Source organism: Epinephelus fuscoguttatus, linkage group LG18 (assembly GCF_011397635.1).
Source record: "Epinephelus fuscoguttatus linkage group LG18, E.fuscoguttatus.final_Chr_v1".
Taxonomy (NCBI): Eukaryota; Metazoa; Chordata; class Actinopteri; order Perciformes; family Serranidae; genus Epinephelus; species Epinephelus fuscoguttatus.
Genome location: NC_064769.1, coordinates 11010927 through 11026809, shown reverse-complemented (window position 1 = coordinate 11026809; position 15883 = coordinate 11010927). Strand labels below are relative to the sequence as shown.

Sequence of the window (15883 nt, the reverse complement as noted above, 5' to 3'; positions counted from 1 at the left end):
TGTACTTCGAACAAAAAAAAGGGAAAATTTTATGTTATTTACAGGATATTATGCAATGGTTTTACTGGTCCAGCCCACCTGCCATCAAATCTGACTATATGTGGCCCGTGTACTAAAATGAATATGACATCCCTGCTTTAAAGCATTTACACATGTATTTCCCCTCCATAGTTCAGTGGTTCTCAGCCAGCGGTCCGGGGACCCCCAGGGGCCCTTGAGGGAGTTCCAGGGGGTCCCCATAAAAATGGAGAATAGTTTCTAGTTTACTATTTAATTCCCAATCAAAGTGAGTAGTGGGTTGGAGATTTAAGAGTGACTATACTTCTATACTATACTGTCTTCACTTCTTCCACATATATCAACTGTAGATAATAACTATATAATTCTGGTCTTAATCTAACAACCAACATCGTTTCAGATGGAGGTTTCTGAAGCAAATTCTCATCAACTGGATGATGTAATGTGTATCAGTTGTCTAACATGACAAAATATATTTACTCAAGTTATACAGTAGATTTGTTTTGTTAGGGCTTCAGGTCATATTATTTGATACATCTTATATAGTGTACCATTCAGTTGTCTTTTCATTTGATTTCGTGTTTGCAGCCCAAATGCTTTAAATGGCTCTAGTTTTCTTCTTTCTTGTGCTTTGTTTTGAACACTTGTCTCTTTCTATCATACCTTTTATCTCATGAGAGAGATTGCATTCTTGCTGAGAGTATGCTGAAGGCTAGATGATGAAGTAAGCAGCGATGTCCTTCTGTCTCCTCAAAGTTATGGCTGTCACCCAGCATTCTTTGCATAGCACATTTTTGACTGTAAAATACAGGGAAGATTTTTTTTTTTTGCTGCAATTATTCAGAGCTTAATCAAACACACAGATCAGGGGAAGGTTTGCAAATATACGTCACCAGTTCTCTGTTCTCATTGATACAGGTGATGCATGATGATGAGAAAATGGCATAAGAGTCATCATCACACTGGATCTATGATTAGGTTGATTTTGTTTATCTAAGAACAGGCAGAGGCTAAAAGAAAAAACACAGCCTGCCAGCTAATTACAGGGTACCTTTGAAACTGTAACAGTGACACTCTGATGTAAGATAATTTCTCAATGCTGAATAAGATTTCCATAGTTACCTCTTCTGTTAGCATGTTAGCTAGAATAGATTACAATATATTAATATATTACTGTAGTGGTTATTGTGTCAGCCATTGAAGCATTATTTCATTCTCTAAGCAGTTCTGTCACCTTTTTGAGGTGTTTAGCCAAATAAATATTTCACAATTTAATATTCACAAGATGTGACACTTTCGTTTTTATCACCTGCATGTACGCATATTATTGTTAGCATTAGTGGTGGGATGAGATACCACTAGAGCTTCATTAAAACACACTGAAAGAGTTCACTGGCAAAATACTAATTTCACAGGAACAAAACCAAGTGTTTGCCTCTTCGAATATCATATTGACAGAAGGGTTGTTGTTTAATTTATCCCTGAAAACCAAATGGTAATACATGTTCTAGTCCCCTCTTCATTGTCTGACCTTTAAAGTTGCATTTGTGCGTGTGTGTGTATGCACCTGTGTGAGTTTCAAATCACATTCCACATCAAAACACGACAAAAAAACTCAAGCGGCCTATGTTTTACTAAATTATTCATTGGCGTAGGCAACACCTGCTCTTGTCCTTGTGTGACACAGGCTCCAAATAAGCAGCATGATGAATAAAAACTACACTTAGATGAATAGGAATCCACAGCAAATCAGAGAGCGCTCTCATCTCGTCTCATCCTCCGACTGAATAGCGAGCGGCTGCCTCCTCTGTTCTTTTGAACTGGTTGAGGTTTTGGCACACACATGCTGGAGACGAACAGTGCTGATACGCTCCCACCTGAAAAAGCTTAATTTTATTTAAGTTTTTTTTTCTCTGCATGCTGCTTTGGAAAAATCAACTTCTGGTGCTTCATAGATGCTAGGGCATATGCTGCCCTATTTTTCAGCTTTTTTTTTCTTTTCCCATAAATATTTTCAGTGAAGCTGCAACACTTTAGATAGGATTAAATAGAAGTGGATAACTGACCAAAGGCTGTTGAATGATTCGTACATGCCTCCTGGCCCAAATACTGCCTCCACTGTATTTTAAGCATCTTAACATTCCCTGTGATGTTTAATTTAACAAAGTCCTGCTTGCCTCCGTCTCTCTCCTCGGAGTTTATAATTACAATTAGCTATCATTAGCCAGAATGGTATTTGTTGACTTTGTGCCAGTCACTCTAGTCTATCCTGCCAGCACAACAATAATAGATTATTTTACATTGTCAGTGTCTTATCTCACAGTTTTTATAAAGATGAACTCAAAACACCACAAAGATGGGGAGCTATAACTTACCAAGAACCTGTGAAAGTTGAGATAAAAATAATTTCAAGATAAATGTTGGCTGGGCTCCATTTGGCCTTGTTATGCTGCTGAAAGGACAGGAGTGGCATATGAGTGTCAGATATAATGTAGAATCCCTGTCAGCTGAAAATCAAACAGTAGCATTCAGTGAGGATGCTATGCTTGTACCGGGGCCCTGTTATGCTTTTTCTTAGTTTCTGTCATATGTATGTGATGTTACAGTGTCCGATGTCCATATTAAATGTCGCCAGTCTTTCAAATAATGAGGTCATGGTATGTAAAAGAGATCCAAGTGAGCAAAAAACTCATATGCTGAATACTCTGCTTACTTTGTTTTCTACTTTCAAGACAAGCGAACGTCAGCTCGTCAAGGATTTCTTTGTATGGTTATTTGCTCCAGGCACGCTACTGCAAGTGTTTACATTATGTAACCTATACTGCTGCATGTAGCCACACGCTAATGTCAGGGAAACATGTAATCTTGGTTGCCGATGTTGTTGTAACATACCCGATTTCAGATTATATTCCTGCTGGAAGACTTTGTGTGCAGATTTTGGTGTTGTAGTAGCAGTAGTATTTTCACGATAGAAAGTGCAGCCGTACTCTGTTACAGTCATTGGCCAGCTGCTGTGACAGTGCAGAGATGCTGAGAGTGCAGATCATGGATGTATGAAGAGAGGTGGATTCAGCATTGGTGGCGGGGCCCCATTAATTACTATGAAAGTTGGTCAGTGGCACATGAAGCCAAAGTAGTTCAACTGCCATATATGAAATTACCCGGATGACTGGGCACTGCTTCTGCACTGTGTGGCCCATAGAGCAGGCGCACCAGAAACTTCCACTGGCCAAGCTGGCTACGTCCTGTTTAGCCCTCTCTTAACTTGAATGGGGATAAAATACTTGCTGGCTTTCCAAATGTTGTCAGACCAAAAGGAAGAAATCTCAAAAGTGAAAGGTGTCATTTTGTGGGGGTTGTTATGCTATGTCTTTTTGGGATGCAGGGCATCAGGTGACGGACCAGGAAGTTGTAATTCCAGTGTCTGGCTTCTACCAAAATTGTCTCCAAAGCCTGCTGCACTTCCTGGGGGCCTGGTGCAGATACGTAAGGCCCTTAAATGCTGAACAATCAAAGCAGACAGGCTTTTACAGAAGTGGGGCTTAAAGAGACAGACGCTACCATGTAGTGTTTCAGATAGAGGGTGAATACAAATGTTCCAGCACAGACAGTATGAGAAAAGTAGTGTTTTTGGAACATTAAAGCATATAAACATGTTCTAGTAGAAACTATAGTAAAGGTGTGAACCGGAAAATTAGCACGATAGGTTCTCTTTAACCAGAGCTGGTAAATTAGTCCAGTAATCGATATGTGGTAGTAGTGATAAAAGTAGAAAATTCTTTGAAAAATAATTTATATCAGTGAATCCTTCAGTCATTTTTCATGCAAAAATCCCAAACATTCTTTCATTCTGGCATCTTATAAGTAAGAAATTTTCAGTATTATACCACGTTAGGTTGAATATCTTTGGGTTTTGAGATATGATGGATAAAACTACAATTTGAAGACATCACTTTAAGCTCTGAGAAAGTGTAAATAGCCCCCCCCCCCCCCCCCCAACTATATTTTATGTTTTACAGATTAAACAATTAACATTTAATCAAAATAGTAATTGTAGCCTTGATGTTTACTTGCCACACAAGCTGTTGATTCAGGTCGGCAAAAGCAGCATGTGCTGTTTTCCGTGCCAACTTGAAATGCGAGTAGAGACAATTCCCAGTCAACACAACCAGGTCAGAGTCCACCCATTGTTCATATCCAGGCTGCAGGACTATAAAAGTTCCTAAACTTTTCTGGCATGTTGGTGTTTTCCACACAGATGTTACTAAGTTCGCTTTATGATGAGAAAAAAAAAATGCTGAGAGTGTAAAATTGATCAAAGTGGAAACATTCAGCACTGCCACAACCCTCTCCACCCATATCTCCCTCTCTCTCTCTCTCTCTCTCTCTCTCCACCACAATGTGGAAACTGCTCCTCTCTCCTCCCTCCCATTCTGTGCTCCGTCATACTCTCTCTCTCTCTCCACTCTCCAGAGAGGGGCTCAGTCAGACAGATGTAACACAGCGGTAGAAGCCTGAGCTGAGCTGGCAGGCTGCAGGGGCCAGACCAGAGCCAGCAGCTCTGACTGGGGAGAACAGCAGAGAAGAGACGGCGGCGGCAGCGGCAGTAGAAATAAAACAGTAGTTGCAGCGGTAGTTTCAGTAGTTGCAGTTCAGTGACAGAGCCGACTTTGCCTCAGGATGTGGGTGTGTTGATCTGAGGTGCTCATCACACTGTGAATTTAACATGGACCCTGACACCAGCACCCATCCAGAGGCACAGCATGGTGAGTGAGATTTGAAGCGCCAGGGTGGGAGGGAATGATCAAAAATGATGGAAGTGATTCTGTGGAAAAAGTTGAAGAGCGTGTCAGTGAACAGGGGAGTGAGGTCACATGGTGTGCCTGTTAGCTTGCTACTATAACTTGGCTCTCCATTTGGCTCTTAAGCTGTTGACTAGGGCCTCTGTGGTCAGATGAATAGGACTTCAGTCTGTTCTTTTGGGAAGGGGGTCGAGGGGTGAGGGGTGTTACATGGCAATGTGATGAAATCAACAGCCTGCTGAAGGCATTATGCTCTAATTAACCTTTTTGTCGTTACTTTAACGGTGTCATGAAGTTTCAAGCTTTGTTGTAGCTAAGAAAGTTCAAAATTGCATGTTAGATGATGTCTGTCAGGACTTTGCCTTGTCATCTGCCTGTCCTCCATCTGGCTGTTTTAGTGCGAGCTTCGCAGAGCAGGAAGCTCTCCTCTTGCTCTTTGAATAGAATAATTAACTGTGGCATATGCGAGGGACCGTGGGTGTACCATTTCTGTTCAAAGAGAGCAAGATAATTTGATGGTTATGTGCATCTGTACATTTGTATGCTGTGTAGTGGTTGCACCATGTGGGTGTTTGTGTGAGAGACACGGAGCGGCATGAAAGAATGAAAGTGGGAGAGGGAAAGAGAAGGGGAGAGACAGAAAGAGAGAGTTATGTACACAAATAAATCCAGGGGGATCTAGACTGCACTGTAGGCCAATGGAGTGCTCACTCTTTCTCTTCCCCCTCATTTTCCGCTGCCTCATTTTTTAAATTTTTTTATTTTTTTTTTTTGTCCACTGCTCCAAATGTTAGAGCTTAAACTAGATAGTTAAAAGGCAGAAAAAGTGGTGTATTATTAACTGGGCCAGAAAAGACGATGTTTTGTCTTCATGGCCGATGGGAAGGACTCTGCTGTGCTGCCGATGAAGAATGCGGTTAACAGAATGAGTCAACAGAGAACATATTTCCAAGAGACTGAAGTTTCTCTTTGCCAGAGTCTAAGCCACACTGCTTTATACACTGGGCTGTCTGCCATGACGGAGAAGGAGAGACGAAGAAGGGGAAAGAAAACTGCTAAAGACAAAACTTCACCACTTTTATCTGTCTCCTGGGACTTGAAGCTTCTGTTAACAATCTAACCCAAATAAGTGAGAACACTGAGCATTTTCCCACCTTCACAGGAAGGTTTCCCAACATGAAATGTCTACTTCATACAGAGATTGACTACTGTCTCCTCTCAGTCAGTCAGCTGCCCTCTCTCTGTGCACACAGCCTCAGAAGATCCCTTCTAAAGGCTCAATATAAATAGAAAAGTGAGAGTAGAAAGGGCAATAATCTGATATCATCTGATTACATTCTCACCTCAGGCAAGCCTCAGGAAGAGCTCACGCTTCCTGGGGCTCGTTGGCATCAATTTCACTCTCTCTCTCTCTCTCTCTCTCTCTCTCTCTCTCTCTCTCACACACACACACACACGCATGCGCGCAGACACCAGTGCTGTGTGTTACAGATCTAAAAGCACATCCTTGCTGTGCATTTTTATATGCATATTATTTTCATATATTAGGCATTGCTTTGTATATTTTGCATATCAACTAGATGTTGATCTGCTGTATGCATAGCTGATCATTATAGCACAGGCTCTGTAACTCAAAAGTGAGACCAGGTCAGTGTTTTGCAAGTCACGAGCAAGTCTCAGGTTCTTGCACTGAAGTCCCAAGTCAAGACTGACAAGTCTCAAGTCAAGTCCCAGTCCTAAACTTTGAGTTTCGAGTCCTTACAAGGTCATATTGTGCTCCTTACCAAATGTAATGCTATTTGAACAGAGCAATAATGTATTTAATTTCCCCAAACCTTTAATGCTTTTTAAATTTTGTATGTATTTGTTAAAACAAGTTTGTTGAATGTTGTTGGATCTCCATTTGTAATTTTCGACGCACTCTTTTTACATACTGCAATTTGTATTTTGTTGGCCACTGCATAATATTTGTATGCGAACAAATTATCGTTACCCAACACTTTTTCATGTTTCTCGCCCCCAACTTAATTGGATGCTGTCAGATGGCTCAACCAAAGTGGATCTAGGGAATCAATTATCAGCTTGCTGGGAATGAATAGTGTTAACGATTGTTGATTTAGGAAATAAAGGGAAATTGATTGGATTGTGGCACGCTGTACAACATACTTTTAAATCTTTGGCATTTTAAGGCAAAAGGCTGAATTCCAAGTGAAGTCCCGAGTCATTGGTGCTAAAGTCCAACTCGAGTTGCAAGTCTTTTTGTCTAGTCAAGTCTAAAGTCATTACATTTGTGACTCAGGTCTAACTCAAGGATAGTCTGCTAAAAATAATGGAAGTAGCTACTATAACGTCACCCATGGTTTTGTTTTGTGGACCTTGAGTTTGGAATTTCGGCCGTTGCCATCTTAATCCCCTTTCCCACTGCACAAAAATACCCACTAACATCTGGCTTTTGTATTTAATAGGAAAGGTTACAAGTAGCATTTACTTCTGGGTCAAGTTACTCCGCAGTTGTCGCAGGTATTTATCGGCGTCAGCTCCGATCGGCTTCAGTTGGAAGTGATGAATATACAACTCCCGGGTGGACTCGCAAATTTTATCCTTTATTATTTTATCCTTTGCTGTCGAGATTCAATACCATCTGTCTCTATACAGTCAGCACTCTAACATCATTCCATATTAGTTGGCACCAAGTTTAAGAGAGATGCTGAGTAAGTTAGTGATATTAAAAAGCAGTAACAACTGTAACATTTTTTACTGGCTTCCATGCTGCTTTCTACTGTTTACTAGCCTGTTTTTGTACCCATTGGTGACTTTGAACATGACACACCATACTATCGCCTATTCTTAGCAGGTTTTTCTGTGTTAATGATGGCTAATTATGGTGGAGAAAGGGCATTGGTGTTTTTTGGAGCCTGAAGTTACCATATTTGGGCAAGAGGCTCAAAATGGCCTGCCCTTGATTATGCTTTCCTTTAAGCCCTGAGAAAGTGTAAATGGGAAAGTTCTATAAAAAGTCACCACTAACCAGTTGTCATGAAGGGGGCAAATTTGCTATAGAGACTAAATCCGTTTTTTGTACCAGACTGTAAACATGTTTATTGCTGCTGTATAGCATTTTCATAGGGGTCTATGGGGATTGACTGGCTTCTTGAGCCAGCCTCAAGTGGCCATTTAAGGTACTTCAGTTTTTGGCACTTCCATTTTTGCTTAATTTTTCAGCCCCAGATGTTGACCCCTGGACTCAAGTCAAAGTCACGTGCCTCAAGTCCACACCTCTGCGTAACCACATCTACCCATTTCCTGTTTCTATCTACAGAAAGCAAATGGTGGCCAGTGCTGGACATATGCTCCTACTGCACAGTACTTTCAATGATATTCTGAGTGGGATTGCTACCAGACAGGCTAATATAAAAGTGGTCACTAGAACAGGGCTTGATGCTAACTTTTTTCCCAAGGAGCACATGTGCTCCTAAGTTGAAAAAGTAAGGAGCGCACAAAGAACTTTAGGGGCACAATGTAAATTGATCAAATAATGTATTTTCAGTAATAAACGTGATGCAAATAGACATTTAAAAGCAAAATTATGTAATGAATTTGTATACAAAATGTACAGAAAGGTAAAATCATCAGGTTTTGAAAAAGTATTGCGATTTAATTTTGTCTTTAATGTTATTATCTTATATATATTATCTTTGCAATATGATTATCGTATATAATGTTATTACTATCCTAAAACATTCTCCAGGTCCTCTGAAACTCTGCAAGACTTAAGTCTCTTTCACACAGAGCTTTCGCGGCGCCCACTGTGGGGTAGGGCGCAGAGGACAGGATTTGGGGGAGTACAGACTCGTTCAGGAGCTACAGCTCCATGGTGACCGCTTTCGGGTCTACTTCTCTGCTATTGGACGCGCAGCGCCGAGGTGTTGTCACAGCGCGTTGTGGTGAAATTTAAAAAAATTCAATTTGAGCGCAGGCTGGCGCTGCGCGCCACTGAGCTTGGCAGCAGAGTGATGCGCTCTTGCACCGTGGTAGCACATACACAATGAATGGGTTCGTCGGCGGAGGTCTGCGCTTTGCGCGCTCTGTGTGAAAAGGGCTTTATTTCCACCCTGCCCAGCAGCGGTACCATGGCGAACGGTCCCTAAAGGCCTCTACACATGATCAGCTGTAAAACTGCTTTGCGCTGGCTGTCCCATTGTTTGTCTATGGAGAGGGCAGCAACGCCTGACAAAGCGGCACCGCTACCCTTGGTGTCGCACACGATATTCACTGTGCCGTCACACGGGGAAGAGGGAAGGCGGCTGGAGTTCCTCCAACATTTACAGTTAGATTATCATATTTTTGTTATTGACAAAAATATAGGCTGCTTCGGCTGATTTTTTTATGCGTACATGTGCCCCTAAATATTTTTTACAGTTCGCACACACCTAGTTTTAGTCGCAAATGCGAGTGAAACGCTCACACTGTCAAGCCCTGTAGAATAACTCAAACAATTATCAGACATATGAACTCAATCTGCATCTTTATTTTATTAGTCGAGTCTAGAGTTGTGGTACAGCAGTGCGCCCAAATAAACTAAGAATCCCACGACAAATATTTCTCTTTACAAGCAGCCATGCCTTTATCAAGCAATGGGCACAACTCCTAGCTTATAACTAGCTTATAGGCACACACAGAGATGAGAGAGAGGAAGGTAAAGTGTGAGAGGCTGAGAGAAGTCCTTATCCATGGCCTTCATTGACATGTAAATAGGTCTGCATGTTTTTGTCCTAGTTCAGAAAGGTTGAATGCCTGCTCATGTACTGGAGGAGAAAACACAGGGACAATTTCTTGTGTGAGTGTGTATATTTGTACTTGAGTGTGTGTGTGTTCTGTACCAAACTTTTATCGGACAGGGGGATTAAACCAGTTGAGATTTCTTCTGTTTCTCGCTATAAAGCATTTTTGTGAAAAACAAGGGGCTTTTCTCTCATTTTCCATTTTGAGGTGAATTAGGGTTTCTGACTACCCTTCTAAAATTCCCAGATTTTCTCCAGATGAAACTGTGGTCTTGTGGGTGAAAGAGCTGCAGGGCTTTGTCTTCAAGAATGTTCAGCTTTTAATAAAAGATTTATTCTTGCTTGTGTTGTCATGTGCTAAGATCTGGCCAGACTGTGAGGCTGGGTGGCACAGGGTGTGTAAATTTAGGAACTGGGCTGTCGGCTTAAAGGTTTTAATCTAGTTTAAAGAGAGGAAACACTATCTTGCAGCAGGCCTCATGGTCAAGTAAAGTTCATTCTGGTGTACAAGAGACTTTTTTCACTCTATGAGGTTGCAGACTTGGCAAATCAGTGCTGTCCAAAGGGTTTAGAGACTGATAAAAACATGATGTTTAGTCTGTCCTGTTTCCAGCTGTAAACATGTTTGTCTTTAGGCCTGTGTGTGTGGTTGTGTGTGTTAGCGCTTCCATCTTTTGGGAAGCAAATCTAGATTTTTAACCTTTTGTGGAAAGATATTTTGGCAAAGTGAGGTCACACTGACTTATCTCACATCTTGAAAGGGCTATTTCAAGGTTTCAGGGACTGGGGTTTGAGGTTTGGGGTTAGACTGACCACAAACTCCTAGAAAAATCTCTATATTTTTAAACTTGCTATATGATAACATAGTCTCAGTAGTGAACAGTAGATCATTTTTGCTGCCGACTAAATGTATGGACCGTGAAACCAAAACATTTAGCTTAAAGAGGGTAAAAAAAACCTCCAAGTTGGCTGGTTTTCTCACTGTGTGTTCATCATAATGAGTGACCCCTTCCATATGAAATCTGTTAATTTGATTCAGTGTTGATCGAAAAGATATTAATTAATGCAGCATTTTTTTTGGCCACTTGAGGGCAGCGGAAACACAACACTGACATTTTTATTACCTTTTAAGTTATTTCTGCAAAATTGTCAGCACGTTGCTGCCTACTTCCACATCCGGGTGTTACAAATGCCTCATTTACACCTGGTATTAACTTGTGAAGGGGAGGAGCCAGACCTTTACCTGGACGATGTCAACAAAATAGTTCAGTGGTGTGGTCATAATGCTCTCATATTTAACACTCTTAAAACAGAGGAGATCATCTTTGGAGCTTACATATATTGCTCTGTGTAAACTTCATCTGCAATAACGTACAACAAAGGATTTACTTTATAGGGAGACTCAGGTCATTTGGAGCCAGTAAGGAAATCCTCAGTGTGTTCTTCTGCTACACCATACAATGCATCCTCCTGTAGGGAGGCTCAGTGTGTTTTAGCAGTCTCTCAGTCCAGCTGAAAATCAGGATACTACAGCTCCTGGGGATCTGCTCCAAGGTGGTGGGTGTGAAAAACTCCTTTTTAAACAGCTGCACTAAAGTCTCTTTCCCACTGCACAAAAAAACAGTGACACCTGCCAACATCTGGCTTTTGTATTTAATGGGAAAGGTAACAATCAACATTCACTCCCAGGTCAAAAGACTGCAGGAGTCACAGATTTTTAATGGCTCCAGCTTAATTCGGCTACGATGGGCAGTGATGGAAATATGACACCCGAGTGGAAGTGCTTACTTTAGCCCCTTTACCACTGAGATGCAATGAGAGGCGGCCACAAAATACTGTCTGTCTCCGTCCAAGCAGCGCACAAACATTTTTCTAAAGTAGCCAGTACCCAGTTTTAGAGAGAGACTGAAAAAGGAAGAGATTACTGTTACAATTATACTGGCCTCCATTCTACTTTCTACTGTTTACTAAGCAGTTTTCCATCTGTGGACATCTGTGAAGTCGAATGTGACACACCAGGACAAAAAAACACACAGAGAAGGTCATACTTGTCTGCAGCAGAGCCGTGTACACTGCTTAGGTCAACTGGCAATTGAAAAGTATTGAAACAACTCACTTACATGTGCTAATTTTGGTGAATAAAGGGTATAAGTGTACCCTCAGACTGGCTGATAGAATCTTCCTGGACCCTTCGCATGTCCTGCATGAGGGGTACCAACTTCTGTCCTCTGGGAGGTGCTGTAAATGGCCAGGCTGCAAAAATATTCAGTACAAACACCCTTTTTCAACCAATCAAGAGAACCACAAGGACGCTATCTGACCACAAGTGGTCACTTAGGACACATGTGGAGACTCAACTTAATGCCAGGTGTGAACAAACAGACTTAGGGCTATCCACTTGTGGTCCAGTCGCCCAAGATGCATGTTAACACCAGATGTCAACAGGCTAAGAGCAGCATTAATGTGAAGTTGTGCATCTGGCCAACTGGGGAATGTAAGTCTGTTATCCACCTTAAGCTCTGTCTTTTGGTCTTCCGAGGGAAATATCTGGTGCTGCAGCTGCTAAATAATCCACTATGTTCACCAGGTAGTCACTAACTTTTGCCTGTGTGCTGCTTGGTTCTGAGCAGGGAGGAGAGTCAGTGTTTTTTGTTTTTGTTTTTTTTTTTCTTTAGCTTTTTTGCTGGAAACAGCTACTAAAACATCACATTGGGGGCATTGAGAGTGAATCAAAATGGTAAAGTTGTGAGCCAGACAGTCAAACAATCGCTATAAAGCTCTGTAAAGTTGAAGAAAACTGCTTGTGATAATTCTCTGCTCCAGCTCTTTCAGAAGCATTTGAAGTAAGCACAGTATAAATAAAAAAAAGCCATACTGCTTGTCATGCTCCTCCCGAGGTCAAGGCAAGTGGCACTGGATTAGTTGGGCCGGAAAAGAATGTCTGTGGCAGGCTATGTATTGTGGCACAGGCTTTTCTTAATTCAACTTGCTCTGATGACTTCTGATTTGTGGTGTCGATGCTATTTTCAAATGAAAACCAAACCTTTACATACACATCTTTTACTTAGACAAACTGCTTTTCCACCTCTCGTCAGTACTGAACCACAGTCTTTGTCACTCTTAAGACTTGATTTCTTGCATGGAAACATTCAGATTGTGTCTTCATCCAGTTGAGGCTGATTGCATTTCACACTTGGCTTTAAAATTCTTTTCAAATGCATCTCGAGTGGCTGCTTGTGATGGGATTTTGCCTCCATGCTTATGTTTGACTTTATCTGTAGAGAAAACTGTCGATGTTTCTGAAGACGAAAGGCAAAAAAAAAAAAAAAACAACCACTCATCACCCACATTTGCGCTCAGCCATGCAGCCACACAGGGGGATTGCTAGGACTATTTGCATAATGGATAGTCCCACATTGAAAAACTGAAAATGAGAAAGAAACAGCTGGGTACATAAGAGCCATGAAAACACACAAGAACAGAGACAGAGAAGACCTCAGTAGTCTCTGTTTGGTAGCTTTGTTGTGCTATATATATATTTACCACAGACTTGACTAGGTGGTCCTTCTCAGAGGTCAAGGACTCATTTGTGTTGATACTACACTACATATTTGGATAATACATCCCTGACCTGACCATGTCATAAGGTGGCTGGAGTGTCAGGACCTGATGCATCCTCAAGGCATTTTGGGATGCTCCCACTCCTTGGCATATTTGTCTTGCAAGTTAAAAGCCTGCTACTACTAATTGTTTCAGAGGAGCTAAGAATTAATACGATGCCTTTTGGCCAAACAGGCTGGAATCATCACGTCACGGGCCTTTAGGCACAAATGTTTGATGGGTGCCCAGCCAACTTGGTGTGGTGGTGGTCAGATTTTTTTTTCTTTCTTTAATAAATCAGATAAAGCATACAGGGCATATCCTGAATAGTTCTAATTCATTATGACAATTAAAAGTAATCAGTGGTAGAGGAAGTATCCAGATATTTTACCTAAGTAATGTAATGGCAATACTACAGTGTACAAATACAAGATTAAAGTAAAAATCCCTCAGCAGAAAAGTACTAGCATCAAAATATAATGAAAGTGCAAAAAGTAAAAGCAGACAATGCAAGACTGGCCCATTTCAATTATTTCTTCAATTATGCATATTATATTGTTGGATTATAATCACTGATGAATTAATGTGTTCATTGCTGTAATGCTTGGGTGGCACAGTGGTGCAGTGTTTAGCATTGTTGCCTCACAGCAAGAGGGTTCCTGGTTGAAACCCTGGGTTGGGGGAGCCCTTTTGTGTGGAGTGTGGAGTGCATAATCTGTCAACATGGGTTATCTCTGACTTCCTTCCACAGTCCAAAGACATGCAGGCTAGGTTAATTGCTGACACTAAATTGGTTGATGGTGTGATAAGTGGTTACAGAAAATGAATGAATGAATGAACTTGAGGTGAAGCTCATTTTAATAACTTCATGTAGCCTTCTGCTGGGTAATGTATAACCTATAATTATATGTTATAATTCATTAGTTGATGTATAATTTGTATTTATAATCTGAGTCTGTTAAGTAACTAAAGTTATCAATCAAATGTGGTGGAATAAAAAGTACAGTACTTGCCTGAGATGTAGTGGAGTGGAAGTATGATGTAGCATTAAATATAAATACTCAAGTACAAGTACCTCAAAATTTTACTTAAACACAGTATTTGAGTAAATATATTTGTGTTACATTCCACCACTGAATGTAACCATTGAACGTAGGCTAACCATTGCAATACAACTTGATTAAAAGACTTAAAGTATCTGACATGAAATGGAAGATAAAGCAGACAGAGCTTTTTGACTTTTCCATAGTAAAAAATATTATGTTCAATGTAAGTTGACCAGACACACACCTGTTGCTGTCTCTTTTCTGTCTACCCCTCTCCGGTTCTCCTCATCTGCTCTTCAGTGGCTGTCTGTCCCACTTTAGCTGCTTGTTTCATTCATTTTCCAAACTACTATATCTATTGCCTGTTTGGCTAACATTACCTCCAAGTGGCATGGGCCCCTGGACACATGCCCAGAGTGCCTATTGGATAATCCAGCCCAGTGGCCAAATCATCCCAGGAGCAAAGGAGCCTCAACACCTGAACTCAGGAACAAAAATGTCCTTTGGTCCAGTTTTGTTAACCTTTTTAAAGAAAATCAAAACCAAACAGATTCCAGATCATAAATGGCTCCTTGGTTTGAGACATTTTTTGTGTGTGTGTGTAGAAAAAAAAAACACATAAATGGATGACTTTGAAGTCATTGTGTTCTTTGTTATTTACAATAGTATGATTTTTAAAAGATGTTATAAAGGAGACATTCAGAGGACGACACACCAAGATGTCTGTCTCTAGAGTGGCAATCTGCAGAGTGTGATGTTCTGTTTCTTTGTGTGTAGTGGTACGCAATTAGTCTGTTTTTGGTATGTCACCACAATAAAGCAATTAGCAAATAAATTAAATTAGTTTGCCTCGTCTCTCTTCGCTCACTTTTAGACTGCCAAGTTTTTAGCTTTATAGTTGTCATTTACTGTAAATGTCAGTAACATCAAACAAAAGTTCTATCTCTAGTCTTAAAAGTGATACTACAACCAGTTCTCTCTTGCAGACTGAATGATTGCTTGTGTTTGATGTTCATCACAACACAGACTCTGCCTTGATAGTTAATGGCCCCTTGAAAAAGCACCAAAACTTGAGCTAGTTTCTTCTGAAAAATATGGAGGCAAAGTTTTTGAGATCTTAAGAGTTTCCTGCTAGTGTCGTACTGTGTACTCATACTAGAGAGGTATCACAATACACTTGTTAAAAATGGTACTGTACTTAAAGCGATTTGAGAGGAGATGAGGCAAAATGACCTAAATGCATTCTCCTTGTTAGGCAGAATTTATACTTCTGTATTGAAGTGACACCCTAGCTACAGTGTAGGCTCCTACACTGTCTACACAAAAATAGCATTTTAAGTCTTGTGCGTAATTAATCCTGGCTTCATATGAATAGAGGAAATATCTGCTCGTTGCTAGGCTAATTTATACAATGTAAATTGCCATAGGCTTGTGCTAATAATGTTAGCATGTTATATTTGTTTGGAAAACATGTTTAGTATAAGACGGTTGTTCGTTGGTGAGCCCTGTCAGTTGTAATAGAGGTGAATTTGGTAACACTACCTTCGTTAAATGTTACTGTTTTCCCTGGCTTCATATGACAAGAGTTTTGGCAAAAATTAAATCGTAGGCAACTGGACTTTGATTTTGTCTAGAA

At 40.7% G+C, this 15883-nt stretch overlaps 1 protein-coding gene across 5 annotated transcripts in view; it reads left to right on the top strand.

The window, feature by feature from the left end:
* Positions 1–15883, top strand: part of dab2ipb (DAB2 interacting protein b) — a 213345-nt gene that overhangs the window by 15080 nt on the left and 182382 nt on the right. For 2 of the 5 annotated variants that reach the window (XM_049603713.1, XM_049603712.1), the window contains exon 1: positions 4507–4784. The exons of the other annotated variants lie outside the window; for them this stretch is intronic. In XM_049603713.1, coding sequence (XP_049459670.1) covers positions 4745–4784 — 40 coding nt within the window. In that variant the 5' untranslated portion in view covers positions 4507–4744. Of the gene's footprint in view, positions 1–4506; positions 4785–15883 lie in introns of those variants that run through there. 5 annotated transcript variants of the gene reach the window in all.